Consider the following 20,713-nt stretch of genomic DNA (forward strand, 5'->3'; position numbering starts at 1 on the left):
TTATGTTTATTACTATTAATCAGGCAAGAAAATAGTCCGGTTCAGTTTAAACAATAGCTCATTCATACGGAGGTGGTAAACTTCAAGTTTAGATTTTCTCCATCTATGTTAGGCCTTCCTATATTCCCTTCTTTGTGGTCATTGATCCAAAGGGTTGTCTTAATAACTGGGACAGTCCTAGAAGTGTATGGAGTGGAAAAGTCAAGGGGCTGATGTACACAAATCATTAAACCAACTAACCCGGTCATTAATATTGGCAAAGTGAGGACGGCATTTAGCCAAGTGGCCGGAAAACGTGGCTACTGACTGCTCATTAAGGATGTGAGAGCGAATTATACTTTTCTGGGTTATTATAGTAGGCAATAAGTGTGCATCAAAGGTAATACATTTATGGTCAGAGACAAAGTCAGTCTTAATCAGGGAATGAAAAGATATGTCCAGAGTAAAAACTAAATTGAACTAAATCGAGGATGTGTCTTGGGTTATGTGTGCAACATGCACAAGGTTAAAAGATTTAGAAAAAAAAAAAAAATATATATATATATATATATATAAACTGTGGCAAATTAGTTAGAAGGATTATCAGTGTGAATAATAATAATTAAAGTCACCAACTATAATGGCCCAATCAAATCCAAGCACAAGAAAAGACAGTAACTTGGAGAGTTCATTAAAAAAAAACAATATTTTAGTTGGGATTTCAAAACTGTTAAAAGAACCAAAACTGAATGGAATATAAGTGAGATGATTCTTCAAAAGAGTTGCAATACCCCCACAGCAGCCTGTTAACTTAGGTGCCTTCAGAAAATTTTAAATGGGAAGGCAGAGCTCCACTAGAGGGGAGCACTCCCAAGGTTTAAGATAGATCTCAGTAAGGGATAGGAAATTCAGGTGATGGGATCTAATTAGATCATTGAGAATGAAAAATTTATGAGACACAGACTGAGAATTTAAAAGAGCAAAGACAACTAGAATTACTACAGTAGACTATAATCAAATTATCTAACCTAGCAGCTGAAAAACACAGAATGCATAAGGTCGTGGTTATCTAGGCATAATCCTGACAGAAATACTCTAAGAGTCCAAGAAGGTACATTCAGGTGGGCTCACTACAGGTCAGGAGGTAAAAGCCTTACAGGAGTTCAAAGTCAGTTCAGTGGTGGTTGATAAAAGGCTTGAGCTTTCCCCGAAGGATGAAGGATCAGGCACCCAAAACTTCACGTCACCAAAACGAGGGGGGGGTTACCTGCTTCCCAATGTCCAGGGGATTGTCCACAAGACACAAAATCCTCTTTGAGAATCTCTGACTGCTGTTTTTTTAAGTCATTGGTGCTGACTTGGACAACGACTGCAAAAGATTGTAAGTTTTGATCAACGGCAGAGCGGTGGGTGTAATTTCCTTTAAGCATGCACCTGGATAGCAAAAAATTCGGCCACTGTGCCTTTTGTCACTGTGGCAGAGAGCAAGCAACACCCAGAGGAGGGAGCAGCCAGACGCTCCAAATTAGTGGCAGCAGGGCAGTCTTGATGGGCAGCAATCCGATCATGGGAGCCGAACTGAACCTGTGCTGCGCTGGAAACACAGGGCGGTAGGTTCAAGGCGAGGTCTGCAACAGCGGAGGAGCCACCAACCAGCTTGGGAGCGGAGGCCTGGGAAGAAGATGGCAACTCAGCTGGAGCCTCACGCTATTTATAATAATATTTAGCTGTTTCAGCAAAAAACAAACCTAGCTAAGCAAGCAGCAGTCAAGGTAGTCCAGTGGGCTACATCCAGCTGACAGCCAAGTTATAATTATAACTTATAATTTAAGTAATCTGATAACTAAAATCTTTTAACTTGTTAAAACATATAGGTAAAACAACTGGGATCTAAAAGTATAGGGAAAAAATGTGGCTTAACAACTGGATACAATTTTCAGTTTGTGACAGAGCTTCTGACGGTGCAACAGAGCATGCTCACTAGAACAGTATGCCAAATCCTTTGTGCATACTACAATTCCTTTTGTGCCTAAACCTACCCAGACCATGACCGTTCCACAAGCCTAATAGCATGTTTGTTATTGTAACCATGATGACAAAGGTCCGGTACTCCTGCCGCCGTTGGGGTACATTTTTAGTAAACGCTCCTATAGGTCATATAAGAGGATAGAGACAAACAACCTTTATGGTTGTTAGGTTGGAGGACTTGTTGCTTCAAAGCCTTTCTTCTCAACTTCATAGTTTTTGTTGTTATTGCTCTCTGGCAGAATGATCCAAGAAGTAAAGTTTAGAAATGATAGCACAACGGCTTCACCACTTACTCCGAGGACATTTACACACTAATAGGTTAGCAACTGTAATGTAGTCTGTGGACAGTTCTGTAGTGTTTTTGTCCTACTGGAAGGTCAGACCTAGTGAAATAGAGATGCATGGCTTCCCAAGCAGCGGAGCTGTTTGAGAGGTCAAATCTAATGAACATACACATACAGACACAAACATGCATGTGCTGCTTTAAATTGCTTGTATCCTATTTGCCAAAGACCATATCTTTAATACTGTGTAATGTCTTTATGGTAAATAGTGTTGCGCAGTTTAGGATTCAGCGTAAACCACTCACACACACACACACACACACAACTGAGAATGACTGGAATACCATGCATATCTGGGGAAAAGCTTTCAGCGTTTGATTGGGAAGCGGAATTGAGTTTCAATTATTGCCACTAATAGGATGAGTGTTTTGTTTGGATATGCTGATAAATGTTTCTCTCAGCTCTGAGACATCTGCTTTGGAAAGTGGAAAGTTAAGAAGCAGCAACAATTCCTTTCACGATTATCCAAATAAGTCTCCCCTGAAGCTATCTTATGGCAGCCAAGTCATCATAACGGATGAAAATGAATGAGCATTTGTGAAACAGTGTATTTGCATGTGTGTCTGCATGAGGGAGGTCGAGAGACAGACACAGAGAAAGGGAGAGAAAGAGAGAGGCATTGGGCTTTATGTGTTGATTATTTGGAAGAAAAACCCGTTAAGGGTGCTGAATAGGCACATCGCAATATGAGTCTCCATGCACCTAAGTCTGAGATGTTATCTGTTTTTTCTATGACACGACATTTCAATCATTTTGTCAAGGTTGTGAAGATAAAGCCTTAAAGCTTTAACCATTTTCATCTCAAGGGGAATCAAGTGAAAATCCTCACATTGACATGTACAGTACGTTATACAAAACTGAGGCTCACAGAGAAGAGAGCATAAGCACACATACACCTTCAACCGTGATTCTCATATGTTTTGTCCACATTACAGAGTTATTATATTTAGTCTTTCAGGGGGGCTTTCAGATCAGGGACCCAGACCCAGATCCGAGTACACTTGTTTGATTAGCATGAACCCTGTGTAACCGTGTGCCTGGGTCCACAAGAAAAGGTGGTCTCAAGTACGGTTTATGTATACTCTGGTACGGTTTGCGTTGGGTGTGAAAACTACTGTACCAAAACATGTACGTAGACTTCTATCAGAATGTAAAAATAAGTCTACTCTTCTTTTTTGTGTTTATTGGCAGAATCAAACAAACTACGTGCAGACCGCCACATACTGAATCGGAGTGTGTAGATACGCAGGTGTACTTGGACACGGAACACTACTAATGTGAAAGCTGAGCAGTGTGGGATTGGAGAGGGGGGCAATCCTACTCAGCAAACATTAAATTATAATTAAACCTATAATCGTTAATATAGGTTTAATTGCCCTCCCTTAACGGTGGAAATTAACACATGGACCTACTCCATAGTAAAATAGGCTACTTTTGCTCGCTTAACACTAGTTACTCACTATCTTCACAGAAAATTCTGAGTGCTTATGTTTCAATCCTCTTTAAGAAACACAGCCTGTTAAATGGTATGGATATTGGATCACTACACACATGATGCACACAGGCTGAGAACAAGATATATATCTCTAAGTAATGGCTGGGTGCCATAAAATTTGTTTTGCCGAATGAAGACCCCAAATGGAAGAAACCTATTGATTAGGTTACCACTTGACCTTTTTCCTCTAGCGCCTCCATCAGGCATTTCCCTTTCCATTTTTTTTACAGCTGCTTATTTTCTAGTTGTCATGTATACTTAGTTCAAAAATCTGCTGCTGATTTTATTCTTTTGTTTGTCATATCCTTCTATAGAAGATAATGTTAATTTATTTTAACTGGATAGGCTAATGTATATTTAACTTATATTCATTTTAAGTTATTCATTAATGTTTAATTTTCCATTCAAGAAGTTTACAATTACAATGACATTTAAACTGCAAAAGATGGTCGTTAGCACATTTTTATAGATGGTATCAGTCATGCATCCAATAGTGAATTCCATTGTATGCAGAATGTTGCATGCATGTTTCTACAGTGTTATATTTAAAGGGTTGGAGTGGCCTTTGGTGGTGGGTTGGTGGGGTGGTGAGGCCCAATGTGATATCTTTTCATGGGACCCAAAATCCCTGGAAGTGCCCCTGGGGAGAGTCACAACCCGCTTTGATTTAATTATTTGTGTGAAACAAAGAAAAAGATTAATAAATCAATTGCACTGTTTAAGAAATGCTTTCGGTGGAGAAATTAAATAACAAGCACATGCCCTTTAACTCCTGCAGTGGTGGAGAGAATTAAAAAAGACCATGGTGAGGGGGGCGTACTACATCCTCAAAAGCAGAATGTGCTCTATCTCGTTTTGAAAGCAAATTCAAACCTAATTTCCCATAAGGCCTCTATTACGGTGCTTTTGTTTCAATAATTACTGTATTGACATGGAAGCTAAAGGCCCTAACTTGAATATGTTCTTTGTCTAGATTTTCTTCCTGACCTTTCCAGGGGTTTGTCAAAACAGTCTTTTTTTCTGGCTCTCAACTGGCTGTCTTTGTATTAGACTATTAAGCATCTGAAACCTTCTTGGCACTAATCAAACATGCGGAAAAAAGCGAAAAGACCCCATACTTATAGTAGTAACAGCCATCACTGAAAAATGGTAAGCTAAGTTTTCTTTTAATCTTAATTTATTTATGTATTTATTTTTGTTATTTGATGGATGAAGGTGCTGTGGTTAAAGATGCTTTGAGATGCAAAACTCGCTGCAGTTGCATTGAGTCTGTGCTAGGGTTGCCTCCTTAATGTCATTTATTCGAACAAGCAGTCAGTTTCTCACTGCAAGCATGAAACTTTTTTTTCATTGCATTGTTATCCAAAATACATTAAAAAGTTTTATAAATCTGATCTTGTTTAAATAAGTGTCTGAAAAAAAGTCTCCCTATACTTAGGATAATCCTAACATGGTAAAATTCAGTCATCATAATCAAGAACTTGCATCTCATTCCCCTACAACAAATATAACAAACCACTTAAAATGAGTAAGTAGCCATTATGCAGTGATGCTTCCTACGCAAATACAATTACATTTATAATTAATGCAAGTGAAAACATGATTTTTTAGTTGCTTAACTTAACTTGATACTGCTAGATTTACTAACTGTTAACACTCCTATTCGGTTATCACTAGTTCTGTGAAACAAAAATCATTCAGTTAATTACAGTTCACATCCTAAAGGTGAATGATTCATCTCCCATGGTTTCTGTGTGGCTGAATTGAACTTGGTTGATTTTGCCATCTCTGAACACAACGCAGTGCTTCTCCAGGTTCCACTCCTCTCCCCTGAACCCAAATCCCCAACACTGAGTCACTCCCGCCTCCTAAATTCAGTGTCTGTTCCTTCATTCTGTCAGGCTTTCAATGCCTCAAACACATTTTTTTAATACCAGCAAACAAAATGGCCTCACTGTAGACGAGCTTGTTTTTAATAGCTCGTGCACAGACATTTTAGATTCTATAGTTTCAGTGAGATATTAAAACTGAAACTTTCTTCTCTGCCATGGTTGAATGAAGAATTAAGGAACCTAAAGTGACAATGCAATTAGGCAGAGCAGTGATGGAAAAAGGATAATCACAGTGTCTCCCTTGCCTCCCTAAAAGATCTAATGTCCACGGATCAATAAAGAAGCGAGGAACATCTATTTTTCAAATCTAATTACTAAATAGGGTCACAATCACAAAATCCTTTTTAACACCATAAATTCTGTGATGGGTACCCTGCCTAGCTAGCCAGCTGAATCCACCCCAGAGAGATGTGTTTAATTTCAAAATTACTTTGAAGAGCTTTGAAGATTTCAGAGATAATCATCTCCACCCACCTAATTTTCCTTTATGAGTAACAATGAAATCTTTGACTGCCCTAGTCAAGGTCACAAATGGCCTACTGCTTGCAGCCAACACTGACCTGTACTCCATTTTATTTCCCCTCAACCTCAGTTCAGCCTTTGATACAGTGGGCCATAATATCCTATTCAGCCATCTGAAGAACTATGTTGGCATCAGTGCTGTGGCTCTGAATTGGCTAATCTCTCTCTGTCGAACAGGTTCTTCTCTGAAACGCTTGGAGATGCCTCCTCCTCCTGTGCTTCTCTATTTTTTGGGGTCCCCCAAGGGTCAATTATGGGTCCACTTTTATTTACCATATACATGCTACTCCTGGGGCAAATCTTGTGTAGCCATTGTACGTTGTTTTCCATTGCTAAGCAGAAGACAACCAATTACTTGTCCTGGTAAAGCATTGTAACAGAAATGCACCCTTTATTATGTCCTGCATTGCTGAAATTAAAAATTGGATGTCCAAAACCTTCCTACCACTGAATGACTCCAAATCAGATTTAATTGTAATTGCTCCCTTTGGTCCCCGCACTAGTAGCATTGATAATCTCCTCTCTAGTCTGAGTGCCTTATCCAATAATCTTTGAAAAGAAGCCTGCAACCTAGGTGTTATTTTTGACTCAGAATTATCCTTTGATGCTAAGGTGACTAAATGTTTGCAGTCCTGCTTTTTCCAACTCAGACAACTAGCCAAGATCAGGTCATTTCTTTCCTCTTCAGACATAGAAACGGTCACCCATGCTCTTCCAGACTCGACTTCTGCAATGCACTCTATTCTGGGTTCAGCAAGTGAAAAATTCAAAGGCTGCATTTGATACAAAATGTTGCTACCAGACTGTTAACCACACTAAGAGAAACAACCATATTAAACCAATCCTTACTTTGCTTCTCTGGCTTCTTGTGAGTTTTTGAATTGATTTAAAGGTTATACTGTTTCTTTTTAACGCCTTGAATGGTCTGGCTCCTGCCCACATCTGCGATATGCTAACTCCCTATGAGCCTGATCGCTGATAGAGATCCTCTGACAATCTCTTCTTAAAACACACTTTCATAACATGTTTTTTTCTTAATTGATCGTATTTGTTTTAATTAATTAAATTATTTTGTCTTTTTTATATCTTAATTTCTGGTTCTTAATTACTTTTATTATCTGTTTTATTATAAATTTATATTATATATATTAGTATTTTTATTATCAATGTTGTTGACATGAATCCATTGGTTTTTAGCTGCTTATCTGGTCCAGGATCACACTGTCAAAAGGGTAACATCATCCAGCTCCTCTTAGGAAATGTCCGTGTGCTCTAGCAGGATGTGTTAGTCTAAGTATGTCTCAATAAAGTGATGCAGTGGCTCAATTCCAAATTCTTCCCAAATTACTGAGCTTCTCACTCTGCTATGATGAGCAAGGTTAGGCATCCTGAAAAGAAACTTAATTTGAGACTGCTGCATTTCAAACTGTGCTTGCATACATTCAGCACAATAGGCTGATTGATTATTGTGTCATAGGCACAAGAAATTTTGACTGGGATTTAGCAACATGCTGAACTGTTGACCGCTGAATATGCCCAACTAGAAAAAAAATAAATCAACAGATTCATATGTGGAATTAAAACAGAACAGAAATTAGTTTCAGGGAAAGAAAGTTTCAGTTTTTGTTATCACTACATAGCCAACATTAGCATTAAAAGCTGTTTACTTACCAAAAGCTTGCGTCTACAAGACAAGAGTCGCTGGGAAGCAATACTTTGTCATCATTGTTACAGTGACTCACTATTGCAAAGCAGTATTACGAGACAAGATGGTAGAAGAAAAGAAGTGATAGCAATAGAAGCAAAACAAGAGTTAACATTGGTGATGCTATCCACCACTGGAGACAGCTCTTGGTAAGTTAAGGAATGGCGTTTGATACTGAACACGTAACTCTTCTTCTGGACTGGTAAGTAAACAGCTGTTAATGCTAATGCGGGCTATGTAGCGATAGCAAAAACTTACATATAGCCCCTTTAAGTAACAAATTATTTAAAACTGCTCTAATCAATGTTTTTACCTCAGCAATGTTTATAATGACTACATGTAATGGGAAGGTGGTCAATCATAGTGACAAACTCAGAAAGTATTGTCATCCAACTTTGCAGTATTCCCCCCAGCTCTAGAGTTTTATAACATCTTACAGTTCCCTGTTTTGGTTTTACAGCCTGCAACTTTACTATTCTGGCTGACTTTCACCAGTCTCATCTGTGTTGTTTTCAGCCACAACAGGCAGCTGTTTTCGGCTGTTTTCATCTGCACAATGACTCAGTTAGGCTACAGCAATACTCTTGCATAGCTGACACGTAAGGCTAAAACCACACAGACGTTGTAAAAGGAGTCAGACATCCACACAAAACAAGGAAACTGTTGCGAAGAGAAGTCACACAACATCAGGGATTTGGAAAGTGTGCGGATTTCTAAAGCTGGATACATGGCAGAGCAATATTCATTGCAAAATATGCAGGTGAACTGTGGTGATGAAGACAGGAATCGCAACAAACCTTCTCCACCATTTGAAAAGGTACAATCCCACCAAGTAAACAGAAAGCCAACCTCTTCGGTCCCAAACTGTTAGCACCAGCAGCCAAGCTTGCCAACAAGCCTCTTGTGGGTAACGTTAGTTCAACCCCCAGAAACAGTCGCTCCTGCCTGCATTTTTAATCATTATTGAGTCTTCGGTAGGAACCAGACCAGTAATTATTTGTCACGTTATACGTCACATTTTCCTAATTTGTATATTATGCAATAGCCAATATATGTAACATAAAATGTTGATCTTTTTTGATTATTATTTAAAAGCATTATTGCTGTTGCCTTGTTGAGGCACATATGACATACCATGTTGGTTGCAGAGAGCATCAAGATATTGATGGTTTAGAACCATAACGAACCTTTATTTGATTTATATAAGATTCCGTCCTGAACTGAATTAACCCTTGAAATTAAAATTAAAAGGTAACCTATGGAGGTCATGTAAACAAGCAAGTTCTGAGGTTTCACTTTCAGTGTAACTCACCTAAACATGTTGTATGTATCCTTGAGGTCTAACAAACATTTTGAATACGTTTCCCTCCTCATTAATGGTATTAAATGTATATAAATACCATAGCTATTGATATCGATCAATACGAAAAAAAAATTTCAGTTGGCCAAAAACAGGAATCCAAATGCAAAGCTAATGTCACTCCATGTCTGTTGAATATGTAAAAAAAAAAAAAAAAAAAGTTCATAAAGCTGTAAATAATTTGTTAACTTTTTATGAATACCTATTTTTTAACTTAGGTAAAATATTAACAAAACTTGTTTTATTTTTTGAAATTATAACATTTAAGTGCCATATAATCAGTAATTTGATACTAATTTTCACACAAGAATAGGATTAATTTATCTCTTGATTATGAATAAACTATCACACAATATAACAAAATATTAAACAATGATTACATCATCATTTATGAGCAGCTGCAATTCAGTGTTGTAATTGTTTCTTCTGTTGTGCGAGCTGTTGCTCTGCGCCTTTTTGAAGCATTGACCACTTCTAAGAGAGTCATCAGGGGAGGGAGATGTGTGGGCAAAGGGTCACTAACATAAAGAGGAAAACATAATGGCTCTGCTGCTGACGAGCCCCATCCAACTATTGTTTAGATGAGATTTTTAGTTCAGAAGGCTCACATGATTAACAAGAAAGATTTCAGCTGTTTTATACTGTGTTCAGTTACACACACTACAGTAGTATTCGAACACAATTGTTATTTAAGCATTACGGTTAACACAACACCACAGAGAGGGTCTATATGTGCCTATTGTGGGCTGTAAACATGCACTTTAACCTTAAATACATGATAACTGGGTCTTGATAATGGGGTTGTTGCCTGGAAAAAAAAGTATAAAAATCCTCCATGCAACAAGGCAATGTAGATGCATAAAGAACCTCCTTTTTAGCTTTTTCACTTGAATGCATGCAGTAAAGCAAACAAAAGCACTATTGTCAAGATGTACTTTATATTTCTAGATTTTTGGATCTCTCAAAAAATCCTCTTTGAGTATTTTTTTTTTTAATTTAATGAAAAATTATGATGAATCTGCTTTTGTCATGAGTCGTTTATCATTCAGTGCTAGCAGCTAAGATGACCATAACATCCAGTCTTTGACATTTTCACACTAATTGCTATTTTACACTGAGCCACTCAATGGGGCCATCCTCCAGTTGCATTCCTTGTTGTTCTGCCACAGAAATATTAAACAGCTTCTGTAATTATGGTTCTTTTGAAAAATGGGTCACTCTGTCTCTTGAGGTCCCTCCAAACTGTATCTGACTTTCTTCTTTTCTTACATTTTCTCTTTCCCAGACCACCAAGGCGGTGAACAAAGGTGACTTCCCACTGGCCAACATTGCCTCCCGACGGGCTTTATTCCTCGCTGCCCTCTCCATCACTATAGGCACTGGTGTGTATGTGGGGGTGGTGGTAGCGCTCATTGCTTACCTTTCTAAACCAGGACACATATAGCAGCCGCAACTTCCCTCCACACACCTCTGGGGAACCCAGGAGTAGAATAACGCCCTCTGGGAAATGGCTTTTCTCCTGCAGACTTTGAGGGAAGTTTTTTGGGAATGTACAGTTTTTTCCCTCCACTTTCTTTTCTTTCCAGCCTTCTCTCCCCAAAAGCCCTCTGTCAGATTAGCAACAGTGACTGGAGAGAGGTCAAGCTGAGTGTGAGAGGAGGGGGAATTGGGGATAGACAAAGTTTTTTTTCTGTTCAGACAGGGAGAGGGTTTGAGTAATGGAGGTATTCCATGTTGGAGCCCAGTTTACATCCCATTGACTTAAACCCCTGTTGGCTTCATCCTCTTCTGGGTGGTTTTTAACGTCTAACGTCTACAGACACTTTGAGGCTATAGGACTGAGACGGTAACTCCTTGAATTTAAGCAATTATTAAAGAGCAGAGGTTGAGGATGGTTAGAAATAAACACAAATTAGTCTTAAACCGACTCCATGCTACTGTTATTTAAGCTGCTTTTAAAATTGAAGCCTTTCTGTGGAGTCCTGTTCCCTGTCATCTCAGTTTGCCAACCAGGACTGTCTTTAATAGACTGTGTTCTGCCCTCATCAACTCCAGATACCAAGACTACATTTGTCTCTGCACTGACTTCCTCACAGTGGAAGATAAAAAAAAAATACATGACTAAGTTCACAGTTTCTTAAAACATGACAAAGGAGGGCTTTCTGGAGAAACTTCAGAAGAAAAAAAAACAGAACTACTGATAACAGTTTCTATGAATAAAGAATAAAACACTGAGAGGTTGAAAAAGAATGATCACATACAGTCAGGAACAGTGGCTGTTTCCTTTCTTACTGAACAATATGCATTGGCATGAATTACAAGAATCACAATGTAGCCTCAGGCTTGTATTTTACCTTGGAGAAGGTGTCCATCCATTAAAGACGTACCCTGAAGTCTAACAAAATCTGTTCATGCCAGAAATAGTTTGCCTACATACATGCAAATGTGCTTTGTTTTTATGTTTGTCTTTTTACATTCTCCCTGGTGTCTAAAGGCACCTTGAATAATAAGGTATACTATAAGGAATGTTCATTTATAGCCTTCTAAGTAAAGCACAGATGTGAGGTGGCCAAGTGGTCAGAAATTTAAGGGAATTGGCATCCAGTGTCTCCCAAAAACGCTTGATCTGGTAACACAATGTGAAATGAAGCATCAGATATTCACAACGGGCGTGGAAGTTATAAATCAGGTAGATGATGTCATTAAAAGGCGGGCCTTACATATCCTCCAGGGCTGCACATATAAGCAAGGTGTCGCAGTCTGGCAGCTTTGAATGTAGCTGTGATCAATTATTCTTTGCATGACTCTAGCTATGCCAGCAGCATACCGCTACGCATGATTGATCGGATTTAGAGCTTGTTTTTGTCAGATCATAAAAATGCTTAAATTAAAATTGATCAGGCTGTGAAGGGACTCATATTTTGTGCAATAATTTAACCCACATTCCTCAGTTCAGCTATTAAAACAGAGAGCATTTCATAGTGTTCACTGTTTCCTCAAACAATTTCAAGAATTCTTACTCAAATTGAAAAACAGACACTCAACAAACAAATTCACTGGTTCTCATGGTATGAAAGGTTTAATAATTACTGAAATTTTAGTTTGTGTTTTTTATATTGTAGACAATAAACCAAGCAGATGCTAGTTCAAGCAGTGAAGCCTCAAGAGGTGACATTATACACTATAGTCATACATTGGTCATACATGACATTTATGGTGCACAATTAGCTCCCTGTAATAGCTTTTTCTGAAGGAATGTGTACTCTCTGGAGCATAGACCTAAAAATAGCACAACCACATTAATTTCACTAATAAGCCACTTTTGGCGTCACTGGTAGCTGTCAAACCCTGCAAGTAAACAATCAATTTACACATCCTAGGCTCTGTGAACATTTAAAAAAAAACATGTACGTCAGTTCTGTTGTGCTAATGAAGAGTGACTATTGCCCGTAATCTCCACGAGGCGAAGTTTCCAGTGTAATTGCTTTAAATTAAACTGCAGCTAAGACTTCAAGCCTTTGTGTGAATTTTATTTTTGGCTGCCTGAGTGGGTAAACATCCAGTTGTCCTTCGATTAAAGGCAGTTAGAGAAAGATCGTGATAAGCTGAATGCTTATTGGTTTCTAGGTATTTGTTTGGAGCCCTAGGATTCACCTCATTGAGTTTCTGGTCATCTGAAGACCTAGTTACTACACTGTATATGACCTCTGACCCCTTCTGAACACATGTCCCACTGGTAACCCATGAGCTACTGATTCCAGGTCAGTGTATGCACACATCATGTTCATCACTGTAATTGTACCGAAATGTTTGCTTTCATCAAAGTTTTATGCTGATAAAGATCAACATGCTTTGTGTTATGTAGCGTGTCATTAAAATTATGTGTTTTTATCTGGCTTCTTTGGCAATCTGGTATTGTGCAATGTGTTACAACAGTATGTGGGTTTCAATGCAGTTGTTATTTCCTTCTCATTGTGATGAGCTGATGTACACATCACCGCGACAGAGACATTTCTTAAATAGATTCCTCAATGCCAGGGTGATAGTGCTCTCTTTGTGTCGTGCTCTTAAGCCAAATTAAAGAAGATGACATTTTTTAATTACATTTATGTTTTCTTTTCCTATCTTGTGTGAAGGCAACATGTACATAGTGCAAATAAAAACATGTTCAAATGTAATGACAAATAAATCAGAAAGGAGGGATGGCCTTTCTTAAAAGCAAACATTGTTTTTCTCTGTGGTGTATATAACATGAAGCTCAATATTCAGAGACTCGTATCTGAAAAATCCTCCGCAACCTGAGAGAACTGCCAGTGTAGTTGAGATGCTTGAGTTGTCCTTAAAACAAAAGCACAACACAGACTGAGTCATGGAATGTAGGTGGTTTTGCTAGAAACAGACAGAGGAGCAGCTCGGAAGTTTGTAGTTGCAGTGTAGCTCATAGCTACGTGCAGGAAAGTACATTTTCCTTTGTGGTGTCACATCGCGGTTATTGAACATAAATGCAGAACCACACTCCGCTCAACATTTCACACACTGAACAATACAGGAACAGGATTAACCGGCATTTCACACTGTGCCTTCGTGTTATTGTCATAGTTACATTCCTACAGTCTAACAGCAGCGATGATGTTTTAGTGAGTTGTTATGGTCAGGTATGACCAACACACACACATTCACCAACACCATCCAAATATATTGTGAACTGGATGTACTGTTTCAAACGTTTATTCTTTACTTTAAGCTAATTTCAACTGTTTACTTTTAGCTAACTACTTCAGCTGTTTATTCCTCACTTTTAGCTATTTCAATTGTTGCTAACAGTAACTGTTTCAATTGGTTCTTTATTAAATTTAGCTATTTATTTAAAATGTTAATGTCATACTTAATGCATTATCCACTACTAGCTAAATATTTCAACTTTTTATTCATTACAAACTTTAACTATTTTGATCATATATTCATTACTACAAGTAATACATGGTCTCGACTATCTATTTGAACCATTCATTACTTTCAGCTAACTATTTCAACTGCTCGCCAGCAAAAAGTTGTGTTACACCTGACTGGATAGATCACAAATTCTTTTTTTTAGTTGAGTTAGTTGAGAGCTTTCCAATTGGGGTACAAGTACCCCTGGTTGATCTACACCGGTGAAGACTCTTCACAATATCATCCCGTGAAGGACCTAAACCCTACATGCACAATAATCCCATTGTGTCAGAGCTGATTATGAGGTATTGTCGGTTTAACATTGCTGGGTTGTGCCGGTGCCCATGGAACAGAAGTAGGTGCGACTGGGCAGCAGCAGCTTGGGAGGAGCTCACATTACAGGCGTAAGAAGCAAGTCACAAGCTGATGACTTTGTCAGTGAACACGCTTCAGCACAATAAACAATGCTGAGATGCTTGCCTTGTCATCAGGGGTGAAAAATGCTCATATAAGACAAAACAAAGAGAATGCTCCACTTTTCTTTCTCGACAGGATATGCTAAACAAGTGACGCTCAACACCAGACACACAGGCAAATTGAATTAATAAGCGCTATGGATCAAAAGAAGACTGTAGTTTTTCCCAGTGTTCTATGTGTTTGCCTGAGCAAATGAGACAGTGAGCAGGAAAATATTTCGCGCTTCCTCTGGTTTCGTCTGATTTGTGCAAGAGGGATTTCATATGCTTCCTTTAAAAATAATTTGTGAAGTTTTAAGTTCTTCAGGAAAAGGGCCTTTTATTATTAAGTTACAAATAGAATCACAAGGTTTCAATCATTTCACAATCAAGTTTTTTTTTAAAATTTGGCTCAAAAAAGCAGTGTCTTACTCCCCCAGTACCTCTCATCTGTCAATGAGTCAGTTTTTATCTTTTTAACAACCATTTCTTGCCTGCTTAGATGAATCATGCCAAAGATTACCGTGGGAGACAAATGAGTCTGGTTTTATTTGTTTGCATCGTGTTTTTTAACTGAAAGCTACAACACCAGACTGCAGTCTTTTTTCTGCAAGTGCTGTTCTTGAGATTGGTTATTGTATTTCACTCAAGGATGGTGCAATACCCTGGAAACCTCCACTTTATGAGCTTTCACACTTGCCCACACATGTCAGTGGTGTTACAGCTTCCACTTATATTGTTCACAGGTGGATTGAGCAAAAAGAGGCGTGGAAAGGCTTCCACACTGTGGTACAATTTGTGTTTTAATTAGTGCTTGCATGGCACACGTCCCTCACTGATGGTTTTTGGAGTCAGATTCTTCTCTCAGAGACCACTGCAGTTTACTGCAGTAAACATTCACTCCATTTTTTTTTCCAACAAAGGTGGAGATGACAGCCTTTTGAAACCAGAGGGAAAAGACATGAATGAGAAGAGACTGAATCTGATAGCAAATGTTATGGAATGTTTTGCAAGAACACATTCTTTTCCCAACCTGCCGAATGGAAGATCGGAGGGGGTGGGTGTAATGCATAGTATGCCAGAGGTTTCAAACTCTCCTTAAATGTTTTTGAGGTTTGTTTGGTGAGATAAAGTGCTTTCAAGGCATCCTATGAGGATTTCATACCAGCGAGAAAGCTGAGGAAAATCGAAAATGAAAAGCAACCGAGTTTCCTCCTCCCACTGAGGCCATTCCATACAGCTGTAAAATAGGAAACAATGCAAATCAGTTTTTCAAATATCCATACGTGGTTAACCTATTGGATTTTGGGTGGTATGTGATGCTCCCTTAGTTTTTCATTCATTTGGAGAAAAAAATAGAAAAGGTATGCTACTTACAAGCTTTTAATGGAATTGCTTGGGGCATTGAAAAGGTTTTTTGACAGATTGCAACCTCAGATAAAGAGGCTAATTTGGCTTATGTGACCCAGGAACCTTATAAAAACAGTACGATGAGCATACCATGAGAATTTGTAATGCAAGACCACTTGGAAAAAATTAGCTTAGAGAAGTGGGCACTGCCTTTTCTACTGAGGGAACAAAAAAGGCATACAGATGTTACATTATCTAAACGTTCTCATCTCGGATGACAGGAGTAGCCGGGCCCCAGGCTGTGTCGGCTCCATTTCTGTAGCAGTCCCTAAGGCTACAGCTACAGATCACTAAAGCATTCTGGTCATGAAAAATGCCTTCAGTACAAACTTATTCCCATCTCCTCTTACTGAATGCTTCCTATAGAGCTTTACCTATCCCTCCCTCTCCAGTCTCTGTATTTAGACAGAGAGTAGTTATATTTCTTTTCCGTATCTTTTTCAATGAGGAAACCTCGATTGAGAGAAGAAAATTGTGTCCATGCTGATTGACACCGATGAGAAGACTGTGCTGTATTTGTCAATTGTTTAAGAGGAATAGCTGGAAATATGGACAGACTGGGACATGTGCATCAAAATCCTCACAATTTTGTTTGGCAGCAGTTAAGTGAATATTTCACAAATCTGGAATTGGTACTGCTTTATACACCTCTAAGTCTGATTTTAGGCATCAGAACTAATTGTCCAGTTCGTTGTGAGACTGGACTTTTCTATTAAATTATGTCTTCACAATAAATAACTTGTGGCAGTTTGAGTCAAGAGCATGAAAGGGCACTTGAATTAATATGTGCAATTATTTGCACACATTTACAGTCTGTTTGTCAGTAAAGCATCAGGATCATTGTTTACCTTGCAGCAGTTTCTTTATGCAGGCTGTTACTGCTGTTGAAGAGCCAGTGAATAATGCAGGTCTGGCTAGGAACCTTTAACACAGAGAAAAATCTGTCTTTTTCTAAAAGTACAGCCTAAACCTACTGCTGCTGCACTGCTAGGCTCCGTCCATGACTCTGAACACCTCTCAAAGAGTGTAGGCGGTGCGTTGCCAGGAAAGCCCTTTTAAATGCAATGAAAACCTGAGATTTCATGTTTTCACATAACTCTGGCTTTCATCATGCTTTTGCAGTTTGTCTGTAACCAAAGGGAAGAAAGGGGGCTAGATGGAACTAATTTTATGGATTTTTAAGCCCGCAGGAGAGAGCCACATACCTCTCTGTAAAGATGTATTTATCAACCAATAAGTAAGCAAGGGAAAGCAGAGTCATAGACGGGGAAACACGAGATTGTACGGATATGTGTATGTATAACTATTCAGAGATGGTCAGAGGAAGTAGCTGGGTGGCTGAGGGGAACACATCTTCTTTTGGAAGATAAAATAAAGTAAAAAGCCAACGTATCAGTGTGGATAGCAGAATCGTGTTACAAGTTACACTATTCAGCTTATGTTTAGAGTAAAATTTGTGATGCCTTTGTTTAATTTAAAGGAAAAGTTTGACATTTTGGTAAATATGGTTATTTGCTGTCGTGACTTTCTGGCCTTAGATGGGAAAATCGGTACCACACTCACATCTGTATGATAAATATGAAGCGACTGCCAGATGCCCATTAGCTTAGCTTAGCACAAAGACTGGAAAAAGAGGGACAGCAGTTCTGTCCAATGTTACTAGCACCTTTGAGCTCACTAATTAACACTTTATCTCCCATGTGTACTTCTGCTTTGTACAAATTAAACAAACAAGATATAGCATGTTAATTAGGGAGTTTTTGGATGTGTTGGTGGATGGATTTTGTTACATTTGGATCGAGCCAATATTCCCCCAGTTTCCAGTTATTCATGCTAAACTAAGCTAACCAGCTGCTGACTGTAGTTTCATTTTTTCTGTACAGACATCTTTACAGAGTGTTTTCTCAGTAACAGCAACAATAATAAGTGAGTGAAGACTTAAACACTGTTAGATAATCCATGTCTCAAATACAACAGATTAACATTCTGACACCACTGTTTACACACATAATTAAGAAGAAGCACACAGCTATTTAAATGTGTTGCCTGTGGTAAAAGCACATCAGTTCATGTTTTAGCAGAATTGAAAAGTAATTTCTTTTTTCCCCCATATTGGCCTTTGTGTTTGTGTGTGTGTGTGTGTGTGTGTGTGTGTGTGTGTGTGTGTGTGTGTGTGTGTGTGTGTGTGTGTGTGTGTGTGTGTGTGTGTGTGTGTGTGCGCCTAATAAACATTTGTGCTCCAAGCAGAGTCACAACTATCTATGAAATACGAAAGCTATCTTCCTCAGGACAAAGAGGAGCAGGATGTGGATGAAACGTAATAAAATGGAAGATGCAAAGCAACCTCCTCATGTAGTGCTGTGGGTGTCTGGTGACAGAAGCCTGTCCAGAGGAACCGTCCTCAAAAGCTCCTATTTACCTTCCATATTGGACATTAAAAAATGATAGAATTCAAAGAATTAATGCTTTACATGACAGCATGGGCAACAGATGTAACAGACTCAGTGTGTCACAAGTCAGATTTAAATGCTTTTTCTTTAACTGAAACATTAACAAGGAATCAGCACAGCAGTTAACGGGGGTTAGACCTTTCACACTGGCAGAGGTATGGTAGAGCTGCTGCTAATAAAAACCAGCAATTTGCCTCAAGCAATGATACACTGCAGGGGAAATAAGGGCATGAGTTGCTTTTATGACTGTATAGTGCCAGTTTGCACATGTTAATTGAGAGCAATTGAATGTCGACAATGTAAGACTGACTTTCGAATGTTTTCGAAAGTCAGTCGAAAGTTTGCAAGAATACATATCCCGAGTGGGTGAAGACAAGTCAATTATTTTGTTCCCTTTTCTTTACTTGTATGACTTTCGCAGGTCTGCACATACAATAATCGACCACAGCACTAAAAACAGTTACCGGTTTTAATGTTGTGGCTGATCGTTGTATATGTAATCATTAAATGCCACTGTGGTGTGGCAGCCAATTAGATAAGAGGTTGTGCTAGATATTCTCATCTCTATAATAAAGTAGTCGTAAAATGTCAGTAAATGGTAGAATGAAGACGTGCAAAGCTCTCAAGTGATAAATCTGTCCACTTCCTATAGCTCTAGCCAGACGACTGTGACATTAATGATTCCTAATAGATTACAGCATGTCAGACGAATGACATCTGAACCTCCTCGTCTTCAGTGTGCTCATGCTTGATTGAGTTAACAGCATCTTGGCGGACGTTTTATTACAGTTTCTCTCTGCAGACTAGATGAGGCCTACAGCAGCGCGCAGCTATGAGCAGCATGAAAATGGAAACAGTAACACGTTGAGTAATGCACCAGCCACCCACACATGCTTGCTACTGTCATTATCTTTAACAATACACACTGGCCCTGTTGGAACTTCCCCTGCAGCCACCACACACAGCTTCTCCTGTTCCTATGCACCCTAGTCATAGTTTCTCTTTTCAAACATAAGTTTCCCTGTAGTGTTGGAGAGTTTCAGATGGTCAACTCTGTTATCTCAGACTCAGCTGGCGAACCAGTAAACTGAGTTTCTTATGATTTGGTCTGAGATTTCTCTCTTTTATTAACATGGAAGTACGCTTGTCATTCCTCTAGCTTTAACTCGGGAATCAAGAGATTGTTTGCAGGAGGGTGCACCAAAAGATCTAAATTTTTCCAGCTGGACTCAACAGTCTGATTATGAGCCTGGCTGATTGCTTCCATCTATTTGATTAGCAGCAGGGCTTCATTCTAAAAAATTAAGACTGGAACAACAGAGAAATTTGAAGAGTCCGCGGTATTGTGTGCAACAGCAAACTTCATTCCTAGTAAAACTTCATTTTTTGGAAGACATACTGTACTGTATGCTGGTGAGTGGTTTATCACAGCTGAAACTTGGTTTATTTATATAGCTCTTAAACTTATTGACTGTGTCATCGCATTGTGTTGGTGCTTGTAAGCAAAAACAAAAGCCGGCAATTCAATAGAGCTTACGAGGATAAATGCCACTTCAGTGCCACAAGCGCACTCAGATCTCACAATGACTAAATAAAAAGGGGGTTAGCTACCTACACGAGTCAATGTGTATAATCTGAGGAATTTTACTGAAACTGTTTGGCCTTTAAGCAAAGCTGTTTGATGTGAGATGTGAGTGGTAACAATCAGCTGATGGCAGGGGGAGACCTTTAAAACGGGGACCACTCGCTCAGTTGTCCTGACCCGATGAATGGAGCGATCACCTTGGAAAGGTCGTGAAGCAGAACACAAAGGAGCTGTACATACTGTAAATAACATCAGTGAGAGCGACATGAGACCATACATGAGAAAGCAAAAGAGTAGGATGTTTCCAAGTGAACTATGTGTTAGAGAGAAATAAAGACAAAAAGTGAAGGGAATGAAGACAAGACCGGGGCAGCCAAGGCCACCTGACAGACAGGTAGTGATTCACTGCTGTCCTGCTCTGACGCTCACGTTGTTGTCTCTGTCTCTAATTGACACTCAGTTATCTACCAATGACAGCCCCTCCAATGGCGAGCCAGTCTGCATGAAGGCTTTGTTGACATCCCCGGGGCAGGGTCGAGTTTACAAGGCTCGACTC

At 39.0% G+C, this 20,713-nt stretch overlaps 1 protein-coding gene across 1 annotated transcript in view; it reads left to right on the forward strand.

Annotated features, from left to right (window-relative positions):
- The window catches only part of syndig1l (synapse differentiation inducing 1-like), a 36,243-nt gene extending 24,423 nt beyond the window's left edge, over positions 1-11,820 (forward strand). The window contains exon 4 of the mRNA XM_040125726.1: positions 10,611-11,820. Within this exon, the coding sequence (XP_039981660.1) occupies positions 10,611-10,769 (159 nt within the window). The 3' untranslated portion in view covers positions 10,770-11,820. The remainder of the gene's footprint in view (positions 1-10,610) is intronic.
- Positions 11,821-20,713: the final 8,893 nt, after the last annotated feature.

The sequence above is a fragment of the Xiphias gladius genome, chromosome 4, assembly GCF_016859285.1.
Source record: "Xiphias gladius isolate SHS-SW01 ecotype Sanya breed wild chromosome 4, ASM1685928v1, whole genome shotgun sequence".
Taxonomy (NCBI): Eukaryota; Metazoa; Chordata; class Actinopteri; order Istiophoriformes; family Xiphiidae; genus Xiphias; species Xiphias gladius.